General features: G+C 45.0%; 1 protein-coding gene and 1 long non-coding RNA gene across 3 annotated transcripts; one reads left to right on the top strand and one right to left on the bottom strand.

The window, feature by feature from the left end:
* Positions 1-1,275: 1,275 nt before the first annotated feature.
* Positions 1,276-3,286, top strand: LOC120651188 (probable calcium-binding protein CML8). Of its 2 annotated transcripts, XM_039928601.1 has the most exons (7): positions 1,281-1,467; positions 1,990-2,128; positions 2,227-2,263; positions 2,351-2,378; positions 2,501-2,653; positions 2,753-2,855; positions 2,956-3,283. In XM_039928601.1, the coding sequence occupies exons 1-7, from the start codon at positions 1,465-1,467 to the stop codon at positions 3,024-3,026; spliced, it is 534 nt and encodes a 177-aa protein (XP_039784535.1). In that variant the 5' UTR covers positions 1,281-1,464; the 3' UTR covers positions 3,027-3,283. The 2 variants fall into 2 exon arrangements, with proteins under 2 accessions (XP_039784534.1, XP_039784535.1); XM_039928600.1 differs by having other exon boundaries at positions 1,276-1,467; positions 2,501-2,855; positions 2,956-3,286.
* Positions 3,287-6,014: 2,728 nt separating this feature from the next.
* Positions 6,015-7,265, bottom strand: LOC120648669. The gene is made up of 2 exons (XR_005665028.1): positions 6,636-7,265; positions 6,015-6,563 (listed from the first exon to the last, which is right to left on the bottom strand). It is a non-coding gene; the product is annotated as an uncharacterized LOC120648669 (long non-coding RNA).
* Between the last annotated feature and the right edge of the window lie 4,879 nt (positions 7,266-12,144).

Below are 12,144 nucleotides of genomic sequence, written 5' to 3' on the forward strand. Positions count from 1 at the left end.
TTTATATTTATAGGGTGGGGTGGACTATCACGCAAGAAATTCTATTACAAGATCTAAATCTATTAAAATCCCTAGTTGTACTCGGATTGCACTTGGACCGATCAGATCGATCGGCTGCTGCCGGATCAACTACAGTTTTTGACCTGTCAGACTGCTAGGGCACACCGGCCAGACCGGTCGGTACTGTCTATTGCCAATTTTGGTCATCAACAGTGCCCTCGGCTTTGCATTCTGTACTCTGTACTTTTTGTCATGTTTCCAAAGATTGCCATTTTGCATTTCTCCTGTTCGTATGACATCAGGTAATATTCATTGATCAACCACAATTTCTTGTATTTTCATTGTCTAAAAGAATTGCACCATATTTATTTTTTTGTTTGAGAGAGTTCTTAGATAAATTTTGTATAATCCATTCTGTTGGATAATTATCTTGGCTAACTAAAAGATTGACGAGTTATTGTCAACTAAAATATGTAACCTATTGTTGTGATTGGGAGGCGACCCTAACAGGGGAAATGAGCGGTCCTAGCCTCACAGTGCCTACATATGTAGATGGAGGGTAATGGAGTGATTAACCTAATTAAGCAATGTGATTATCCATCTCAAGATTCTCAACACAATCGCTAAGGAAGTTGGAGGAGTGTAGAAGCTCCTACCCCGTATGATGATCATCAACTGAGAGTCCATTACGCTCAGATTGATGGTCATGATCTTTACTACAACATCTACACCAAACACAACATTGATTACGGAGGCATCTATGGCGAGCTCAAGTTCTAATCAGATTAATTTACTCTCGATTTCCACATTAGTTACTACTTACTAGTAATGATCATGATTAGGCTAAAATGATTTCGTGTTTCTAAGCAAAATAAGTTCCAAAATGATTTTATTGACCAGTTACGCTATGGCCTTAGTACAAATAGCTTAACTAGTCAATAAATGTAAATACACTGTTTGTATTAAAATAGCCTAACTGGTCAATAAAATACAAATACCATGAGAAAGTAAAATATTAATATATTGCTTCTATCCCAGCCAGTAAAATGTAAATACAGTATTCTTATTAATATTTTTGATATCGATATCTCTATGAATCCAGTGCAAGGCCAGAGTTATTTCTTTTTTGCCAGAAGATGGTACGCATATATCCCTGCTAGAACTTGTCGTTGATCAGTGACGTGCTTGGGTGCGCTTCCTTGCAGCTGCAGTCCACCCTTTGTGTCGCTGTCTCTCCTGTCCCTTCCGATCCTTTTTTTATTTACGTCGCTGTTTTAGTCGTCAGTGCCAGAAGCACCCATTGTTTCGTAATTTCGTTGGCCTTTACTCTTCTCCTTCCTCCTCCACTTGCTTCAGGGAAACCCTGCTTCGCCAAGAGCTCAATTCAGAGAGCGAGATCAGGAGAAACGCCGCGGCCCGCTTCATCGCGCGCCCTAGGTGATCAACGCCGATTGTGCCCACCAGATGGTACGCGACTCTCTCTCTCACTCCCCCTGTGTTTACATAGCGTTCTGTAAACTGATCTCGCTCAGCTTATGCTGATTCATAGCCGATGCCAACCGATTGTTTGATCAGTCTTGTTGGTCGTTCCATGGAACTGATCAATTGTTCTTTGGTTGAAGTCATCTTTAAGAGTTGTTGGATGCTGCGAGTTCTTTCGTCTTTGGTTGGTTCTCATGGCTCGGCTCGAGTTCCATGAACCTCACCTAACTAATTTGGAGTGGATTATCGGAGAGACAATCGGTTGCAGCTTCGTGTCAGCTTTGGTTCGGATAATAGATACTCCTGTAGGATGCAACATCGTTGTACGTTTGGTGCAGCATGAGAACAGACTAAGCATTGTCTTTGGCAACCCTGTTGGGACAAATAAAAACAGAGTGGCCTGGTTTGAAGTCAGAATTCCCCACCAGATCGTGGTTTAGTTTCGAAAAACCAGTTTGTTTTCTCCAGAGAAGCCAGCCTCGCTGAAGTCTGAACTTTGCGGTGCAGGAGAGCCCCTACAAGGCCTATGAGCCTCCTTCCAACTCCTCCAGCTACCGGAAGGACAAAGTCCGCCGCAAGAAGCTGACGGCGCAGAAGAGGAAGGAGATCAAAGAGGCGTTCGACCTCTTCGACATCGACGGCTCAGGTCAGGTGTAGTATTTTATAGAATCACTTGGTGGTGCATGCTGGGCTCGCCCATGGCGTGGTGTTGCTCACTCTTGTCTGTCACCTGCATCCATCCAGGCACCATTGATGCGAGGGAGCTCAACGTTGCCATGAGGTATGTGTATAGATGCTTGAACCTTGACTCCCCATTCAGGTAGCTCTGGTTGACAAGGACATTGTAAGCATGGTGTTGCCTTTGCAGAGCCCTGGGATTCGAGATGACACCGGAGGTAGGAATCTGGTTCTTGTCAGAACATTATTTCGTTCCTACGTTCTTCAGCGATCAGAGAAGGTTCTAGCTAGGTGGGGATTGGGGAAAGTTAACTGACGGTGGTGGTGGTGGTGGTCGCAGCAAATCAACCAGATGATCGCGGAGGTGGACAAGGACGGCAGCGGCACCATCGACTTCGATGAGTTCGTGCACATGATGACGGACAAGATGGGCGAGCGGGACGCCCGGGACGAGCTCTATAAGGCCTTCCGCATCATCGACAAGGACAGCAACGTACGGCGTTTGCAGCTTCTTCTAAAAATTCCCGTTTTTATCCTTTGCAAAAACAAAATGTTTCCAAACAAGAAAAATCAATGGTACGGTGATGCCCAGGGCAAGATCTCCGACATCGACATCCAGCGGCTGGCCATCGAGACCGGCGAGCACTTCACGCTCGACGAGGTCAGGGAGATGATAGAGGCCGCCGATGAGAACGGTGAGCTAGCGTCCAGCCACTGCCAATGCTTGCCTTGGCCTGGTCGATCAGTGATGAATTGATTGATATCCATGTTTGCTCCATGGACCAATGAGTGTAGGTGACGGCGAGATCGACCTGGAGGAGTTCATGAAGATGATGAGGCGGACGAACCTCGGGTCTGGGTTTTAATCCCAGGAATGGATTGTATTGATGAACAATAGCCTAGTGAATAAAATTGCAGCATAGAAATTTAGTAGCTACAAACAGCATGGTTCTGTATAGATCGATCGCGTGCAATTCCAATCTTTCCTCAACGAATACGGTAGCCAGATGGGGAGCTGAAAGAGTGTAGTGTAGTGTAGTTGCATCTATACTGTACATGTACAACAGTACCTGTGGCTTGTATTTTATATGTATATATATGTAATGAAGCATTATACTAAAAAGAAGGCTCAAGTGATCGTATAATCTATAACTACAGTAATAAATAGTTTTTTAGGGGGACGACAGTAATAAATAGTGCATGACTAAAAATAAAACGGAGTGTTCGAGGAAGAACTACAGGGCCAAACAGACCGTGGGATGTATGTCCAATATAGGTCTATGGCCGTTTTTTTTCTTCTGGAGTGATGATTCAGCCCAAAGGCCCATGGAACTGGGTATTTTGAAATAGCGGAGATGGCTAGAAAACCTATTTTGGTAACATGCGGCAGCACGCGAGTATCTCCTCCAATTCTCACTCTTTAAATTATCACTTGGAGAGCCTTCTATGTCTTGTGTATACTCTAGAAAATTATTTTTGTTATCTATTGACTAGCAACAAATACGGAATGGAGATTGGCTATATTTATTTGGATAACCACTTAGAGAAACTGTTTGAGGATATTTTTACATCAAAATCTCTATTCCTAACAATAAGAAAAGATACAAAGAGTCTCTTATAGAGTGCAAATCAGTGACCCTTAGATGCACCTCTAACTTTCTAGCTGTTCGGAGAAGTAGCACAAAATTTTGAACTAAAGAGGAGAGGGGTTGAGGTGCACCAAAGATCACCAATTTATTAATTAGCACAAATATTGAATTAAAAAGGGTAGGAGGTGCACCTGAAGATCACAAATTTACACCCCCCCAGTTGCTCTTAGGGATCACCATTTTCTATGGTTTCCAGCCCAAGGTTATGATTGGACTACAAAGGCAAAAGAACCAGAGGTAACCTCTGTTGATGGCGCTTAAGCACAAAATTTAGGCCGTCAATTCCAGCATAAATACGTAAAAGATGAATATCAATCTAGTGGCAGGGATTTATCACTAACCATTTCTACAAATATTGGTGAATATTTGCATGCAGGTATATTAAGGTATAAAACACACCAAAAGAAGCAAAGAAATACAACCTCAATCCATGACAACACCTCTCCGACCAAACAGCTCGCAAGCATCACATGGATCTATGGACCCACCAGAGGGGACAAACTGCCTCAACTTGGCACCAATCACTTAGAACCAGCTTAAGAGTCCACTAAGCAGTCGCCCAGCCAAAGGACATCACGAAGAGGCGGTAAAAAAGGTTTGCCCGAACCATGTTTGATACTGAAACGATCAACTCAACAAAACAATCAATTCAACAATTTCTCGTGAGACCTTGCCTCTAATCGACATCTATCACTTGCTACCAAGGCAAATTCATGCAGAACACATTGGTGTGTAGGAGTAAGGCCTCACCTAGGGTTTTGCCTTGAACAATAGCGAGGAACAGCCGGAAACATGAGGATCTAGCACCTTGTTACTCCTCTCCACCATATCGTTCCAATTTGCTAGTTCTGTAGAGAGCATGCTGGAGTTATTTTTCTTGACTCCACCTTTAAATTTGGGGTAAGGAGCTTGATAGAAGGTGTGCTGGAGTTGTTCTAAAACATTTTCTCGGAGAATCCGATGAAGCCCACTTTTTTCAGCCGCTTATTTTTAAGGGTATGTCTCCTTGTAAGATGACTTATATTTACATATATGTAACTCATTGTTTTTTTAGATGACTTATATTTTACTTAAGCAAGTCACTGGCCCGGACCGTTGGATGTCCATCCAAAGGTCCATGGAATAGTTATTCAAAATTTGAATACTAGTTTTGGCGGTTGAGCTTATCAGGCCCATCTTTGTTGCGTGCTCATTTTTGTTAATGAGTCCGACTGTATTGTTATTGTGCCCGTTAGCAAAGTTTTTGACTGTTTTGGGCTATCTGGTTGTCTGTTTGTTGAGCTATGGGCTGTTTGGTAATGGATCTATTAACAGACAGCCAACAACTCAACACACAGTCCACAATAGTGTGGGCTTGTCTATTAAAGGTTGACCCAAAACATATGAAGCCACTTTTACTTACATAATGAATTTAAAGCTTAAAAATAAAAAAAATTATGCTACTCCGAAATACTATACAAAAACATCAATGGGCTGTAATTAAAATACGGTAAAATAAAAGTCACTTAAAAGCCCGGTAGAAATGAAATGACTGCTTTTTTGGCAGGCCCCTTCTATTGTAATACACACAGGCCCAACAAATATCACTGAAAAAAAGCCTAATAGACATCAATGCAATGACTAAGGAGGAAAGGGTAGCAGAACTCGTGCCCCAACCACATGACGGCCACCCGTGCACAACAACATAGCAAATTCATTGGGAGGGGGTGAGTTTTTTAAGATAATCATGCTAGCCATGAACATTTTGTGTTTGTTACCTTTGAGAGCATAGTTTTATGTTTATTCACAAATTTTCTTTCATATAGCCTTTTTTTCTTTCAACTAACCTCTGACGTTTTTCCCTTTCATTTTGCTAAACCTAAGACTTCAGTTTTGTTTCGCAAGCAAAGAAAACATCCTTTTTTTCTGAGGCTCGCTGCAATCGTGGGTCCTCCTTGGAAGTGGTTCATTAGTTACCATAAGCACCTATGTGAAGAACTATTTCTCCATCAAATTCAAATAATCGTGAATCCCAAACAAAATCACCATTAGGTAGCTTAAAGATGGGCAGATGGCGTGGCAACAACGCGCCCCATGTTTTTCTAGTAACAGAAGAAATTGCACGACGAACAGAGCACAGCCCCCTACGTCTCCCACTTCACATACCAACTAACATTACTCAGAGCCAACAAATCCACGGCAATACCAAACACAATGCAAAAAAGCTGTGCTAACTGCCACCTCTATTACCTCCAAGCCAGCCTCAAGGCTTACAGCATTCCACACAGAAGGCAGTGATAGAAATCCATCTCCTGCAACCCATGTCCTGGCAAAGCAGTGGCCAACCTTTTCATATGATATCTGCTTTGAATGTCCAATCATCAACAGTTTTCAAAGATTAAATTTTTACATGGAAGATTTTTTACATCGAATTTCTATACCCTCAAATGCTTGACATTATTTACATAGAAGATTTCATGATCCTCTTTGTCATGACTGATGGAATATCTGCCATCACCTTTTGTCCTCATATCAGCCTGTTCGGCTGTGCTTGCTGGGGCTGGGCTGGCTGGTTCGGTCCTCGCACTCGACTCGTGGTTGACGAGTGAGTAACACCGCCCGTCTCGCCGTAAGTGGCACCGAGGCAGCTGCGGCTCTGCCTGCGGCGACACGTAGCACCAGGCAACCAGCGCTGGACGGAATCAGCGACGGAACCAGCCAGCCCAGCCCCAGCAAGCGCAACCGAACGGGCTATATCAGTGGTTTTGAAAGTTCCTGGTAAATGAGTTTTTTTAACCATCAATGTTGTAAGACAGAAAGGACAAACAACCTGAAAATTGCACTTACCCAAATGCATCTTGGCATTATTTACATAGAAGATTTCAGTATCCTCTTTGTCATACTGATGGAATATCTGCCATCACTTTTTGTCCTCATATGTCAGTGGTTATGAAAGTTCCTGGTAAATGAGTTTTTCAACCATCAAGGTTGTAATTAGACAGAAAGGACAAAACAACCTGAAAATTGCTGAGATGGAATATATCTATCCTTAAATGTACGAGGTTTAAGAGAAGCTAAATAGTTCATTTAAACTAATTAGCTTGTCCAAAACATCATATATCATATATTAAAGAAAGGAGGAAGTAATATTTTTGACCATCGCCGAGAACAAGAGTGCACACTGCAGTTTTTCCACTATCTGCCTCTTCCACAATGTTGTAAAAGAGATCGTAGCATAATGTTGATATATGTGTGGCCATTTCATTTTCTTTTTCTTAGACATAGTACCTCCTTCGTGCACACCACAATAACATATAGTTTTTTTTTAAAATATTTAACTAAATTGAATGTTTCTGCTAGCATACTGTGAACATCAAACCACATGCTTTATATTGCAACCAACACAAATGACAAATAAACAGTAGTTAAGTAAATTGAATGTCTCTGCTAGCATACTGCAGAACATCAAACCACACCAACACACTTACCCCTCATCCTCGTCATATTTTAAGCCCAAATTGCCGACTCCTGGCCGAAACGCCAGTCTTTTCCCTGTTGCAGCCGCCACCACCTCCTCTGTCATGTCATCGCCATGCTCTTGTTCCCCACCGTCAGTCACCGTCAAATTTACCGCCTCCAATGAGAGGAGGTTCTCCAATTACTCGTGGCTACGGTTTCCCTCGTCCTCTTCTACCTATTTCGGTCCTAACCTCCTCGTTCCCTGATCGAGCAGGGCTTTCCGCGGAGCGCCGCAGCTCGTCATTGTTTTGTGCTACTGCAGTGCTCATCATTGAGCCTCCCCCGCCTACTCGTCACCCTTGGTGAATCATCTTGTCCTAGACCACGCGCTGTACGTGCATCCCCTGTTCACCTCTCCACCTACGTTACCCGGATACTTGGATACGAATATGAGATCACTACAAGAAATCTGTTAATCTATTACGAATTTCTCATGACGTTTTCAGAGAACGTCACAGTGGCGCACCATCTAAGACAATTATCTGATTTTGGTCATGGATTCGCATGTGTGGATATCAAGCCTTGCGTATGGACGAAACAGAAAAATTAGAAAAGAAAAAAAAGATAGAAAATTAGAAAAGAAAAAAAGAACTTGAGGAGGCCAGGAATTGAACCTATAAACTTCGAGATCAAAACCATCTCACTTACCATCGAGCCATTTAATGCTTCGTTCTTTTCTCTAATATTTATCCAATTTATAGTGTGTTTCTCTATTGCTTGTGTGGCCGCATCACATTACCCAGCTGGAAATTTAACAAAAAACCGTGGCGGAGAGGGTTAGAGCCCATGATCTTTCTCGTAAAACGAACAAACTTTACCACTGTGTTACTTGCTTGGTCCATAGTAGAATTATGAAAATTTTCTTTATGTCTATACGCACTCACGAAATACATTCAAATACATCTGACTGCAACCCGTTACCCGTCGAGTGAGAAGAGAGTCAGGTAGGCCCGGAGCCGCGGCTCCAGCGCGCGCAGCCGCGCTCAGCGTGGACCTCGGCACTGAGCGAGGCCCTCTGCATCATCACAAAAAAAAAAAAAAAACTGAGCCCTCTGCATCATCACAAAAACAAAAAAAATAACTGAGGTCCTGTTTAGTTTCAAAAAAAATTCTACAGTACCCGTTACATCGAATATTCGGACACATGCATGAAGCATTAAATGCAGTTAAAAAAATAACTAATTATACAGTCTAAATAATTAGCACGAGATGAATCTTTTAAGCCTAAGTAGTCCATAATTGGATATTATTTGTCAAGTAACAACGAAAAACGCTACAGTACCAAAATCAACAATTTTTCACTAGCTAAACAGGGCCTGAACAAGGAGACGGGATAAGATCGTGGTGACTCATGTCCCGGTTAAACCTCGGTGATAGGTCAATGGCCCTTTGGTGGATCCCGTGTTGGCTAGTCAGATCTAGCTATGGTGGGTAATGATTTTGTTAGGATCTGCACCGACATTAAGGTGATCATGCTACGGTACCCCACTTGTGGAAAAAGTTGTACACCTCTGCAGAACTAAAATCTATTCGAATAGTCGTGCCCACGGTACCGGGCGAGTTACGATTTGGTCACATAACTAGATTCTGGGATGGATGATTTCTATGGTGTGAGTTGTTTTCGAAGGTGTCCGACAGTTGTGCTGTGAGCTACGGCGGATGAGGAGTCTGGTAGCATTAAAACTTGGATCATTTGTGTATGATCAACCCCACTCATTATTCGGTTACTAAGAAATTGCTTTGAGAACTTTTTTTTCAAAAAAAAATCCCTGCATGTGTAAAATCTAGCTTTGCTGCAAATAAACCATAGTCCTATCCTTGATTTATCCTGTGCATATTCTGTGTTATCTCTCTCCGTGGATGGGGTTGGGCATGTTGAGTACTTTTGTACTCACCTGATATATATTTGTGGTCGCTTTAGAGGAAGATCCGGACTTCGTTGTTGAAGATGTCGAGTAGAGGTTGCGTCCGCACCCAACGCTGCCTATGGTGTTATACAAGATGCTTCTACTAGTGCGTTACTGTTGACGCATACCAACATCACCACTGGAAAACAGCGATGGTCCCCGCAGACGTCAATGGAGTGGCAGGTATTACATGGGCCACGAATAAATCGCAAGCACACGGAGTACCGCCATAGTATTTTACCCAAGAGTATCCCGGGGTGCCATTTATATTTCCGCAGAGAAGGCGGCGGTGTGTAGAATTTAGTTAAGTTAGGGAGAACCGCTATGGATTAATAGCAATGATCCGAACAGGAGAATAATATTCATGATAATAAGGGGTAGTAAATACACAGACAGAACTAGATAATCTGTCTAGGACATGGGAGAGGAAAGAGCAAGAGCAAAGGTAACTTGTAACACCCTAATTTAAATTTCAGCATTTATTAATAAATTTAATTGGCTTTACTTAATTTTTCTAAGGTCTATTATGTTTAGCCTTGCATTTAATTTATTTTTGTTTCACAAGTAATTAAAATTTGTCTAAGTTTAAAATTTTTTGTTGTTGCATTTATGCTGGTGCATTGTTCTTTTTGTTTGAGTGCTAGGTTTGAATTCAAATTGGAATTTGAATTCAATTAGAATTGGAGTGTTTGCTTTAGAAATAGAAAAGAGAGAGGAAATAGAAAAAGAAAAGGGAAATAGAAACCCAATAGGAAACCCAAATCCAGCCCAGCAACCCTGGCCCAACCCCTCTCCACGGGCCCAACCCGTTCTCACCCGCACGGCCCTGCGCGGCCCGCTCACCCCTCACCCTCCGCACGGACCCGCAGCGCCGCGGCCCAGATCGCGCAGCACCCTCCACACTCTCACCGGCCCGCTCCCGCTCTCAGCTCGTGCGCGCGCGCTGTCCCTGACAGCCCTGGCCCACCCGCCAGCTCCTTCTCCCTCCTCCCGCACCTTCCGCGCGCGCGTAACGCTCCGCCGCGATCTCCGGCCGAGATCCACGGCGAGCCCCCGCGCCAGACCCGCACGCCAAGGCAACCCGCTGCCCTACAAATAGGAGCCCGAGCCTCTCCTCCTCCTCCCATCCGCAGCCGCCCCCCTAACCCTAGCGCCACCGCCCTCGCCTCGCTCCGCCGCGCCGCTCCTCTGCGCCGCTGCTGCCACGCCGTCCCGACGCACCGGAGCTCCGGCCAGGCCGCGCAGAAGCACCGCCCCGACGTCCAGAGTTTTCCCCAGGCCAGCCCTTCTCGATTCGGCCCCGCACGTGCCGAATTTCACCCACGACCTCGCCGCCGGTAAACACCTCCGCCACCTCGATTCCACGCCGTCGGTGTGCTTCAGTCCTTCCTGACCCCCTGGTTCGCTCCGCAGACTCGCCACAAGGGGATCCGTGCCATCCAGAAGCCCGAAGGCACCCTCCTCAACCTTCTCCGCGAGCTCCATCCCACCTCCGCCGCCGGTCAACGACGTTGGCGTCCTGCACGGCCTCCCTACTCGCCCAGACCCCCTCGGTGAGCATCAGCACCCTCTCCTCCTCCTTTTACGCTAGCCTTCGTGACCATTAGGTCCTTCCCGAGCCCCGGACCGCCGTTGCAGTCCGCGCCGGTGAGACTCGCCATGGCGCAGAGCCGCCACAGCCCTTGCCCTCCGCAGCTCCGGCCGATGCAGCCCTTTCCTGAGCCCACCAGTGGATCACGCGCCACGCGAAGATCCTCCCAGGCCAAACCGCATGCCAAACCGAGCCCTGGAGCGCCAGATGGGCGAACTCCGGCGAGCTCCTAAAGCGCGCCGCCGCGGAAAGTGGTCGCCGGCGTTGAGCGCCGCCGCCCCGCGCGAGAGCCGCCCAGATCCGTTCGATCCAAAACCAACGCCCAGGATTAGGTCGTTGTTTGGTTAGATCTGAGCCGCGGGATCGTGATCCAACGGATCAGATCCGCGCGTACCCCTTCGGCCTGGCTCTTTTTCTAAAGAGACCCTCATCTTTTGCCAAATCAACCCGCAGTCCAGGCTTATTCAAAAGTATTTGCGTCTAGGTTCTGTTTTTAACGTTTTAACCCCTGAGCTTCTTTAAAATAGAACCCGCTGTCCTGCTCTGGTAGATTTGCGAGTTAGACCCTAGAACTAAGGTTTAATTACCTTTTAGTCCTCGGTTTTTGCAGAAAACCCCCTGGAACTTAGTTTTTCTCGCAGATAAGCCCCTAGAACTTGTTTTTAGTCTAGATTATGCGTTTTAGCTCCGTTTTAAGCGTTCTTTATGTCCACGCGATCGTTGTAACGCGTAGAATAGTTCTAGAGTAGTTTTGTGTGCTGTTTTCATGTATTGTTGTACTGTTTCTTAGTTTTTGCTAGTGTTTGCTTGTATGTTTACTGTCATGCCTTGTTTTGGCCATGTGTTCGTGAGTAGACGTTGAGCTACCGGAGGAGCCCCAGTACCAGTACCCGGAGCAGCCGTCTTCTGACCACTTTGAGCAGCAACAGGAGCAGTACGAGGAAGGCAAGTGTAACATGAACAACCTATAACTTTTAAATACATTTTCATACTGCATTTAATACTGTATGCCTATAAGGATTTCCTAGCCACTTTATATCCTTTATATATTCCTTTGGGTTGCATTTTGGTTAGTTGTGCTAGGTGCCGCGCTATAACACACTTGGTCCTTTTTAATTAATTTGATTAATGGTATATGCAACTTAATTCTGAGAGTGGCCCTCTGTGTGGCTTGAGTGGCTCACTTCTCGTTAAAATTGGTTTTGTTAGAAACATGGTTTAGGGGGCTAGCACGGTGCTTACTGCCTGGTTGGCCACTCTCCATAAGGACCGGTTCATTGAGCGACAACCTGGGACAACAGCGCTACCACAAGACTGGAATGGGACGGTCTTGGCTTAC

Source organism: Panicum virgatum, chromosome 9K, assembly GCF_016808335.1.
Source record: "Panicum virgatum strain AP13 chromosome 9K, P.virgatum_v5, whole genome shotgun sequence".
In the NCBI taxonomy this organism is placed as follows: Eukaryota; Viridiplantae; Streptophyta; class Magnoliopsida; order Poales; family Poaceae; genus Panicum; species Panicum virgatum.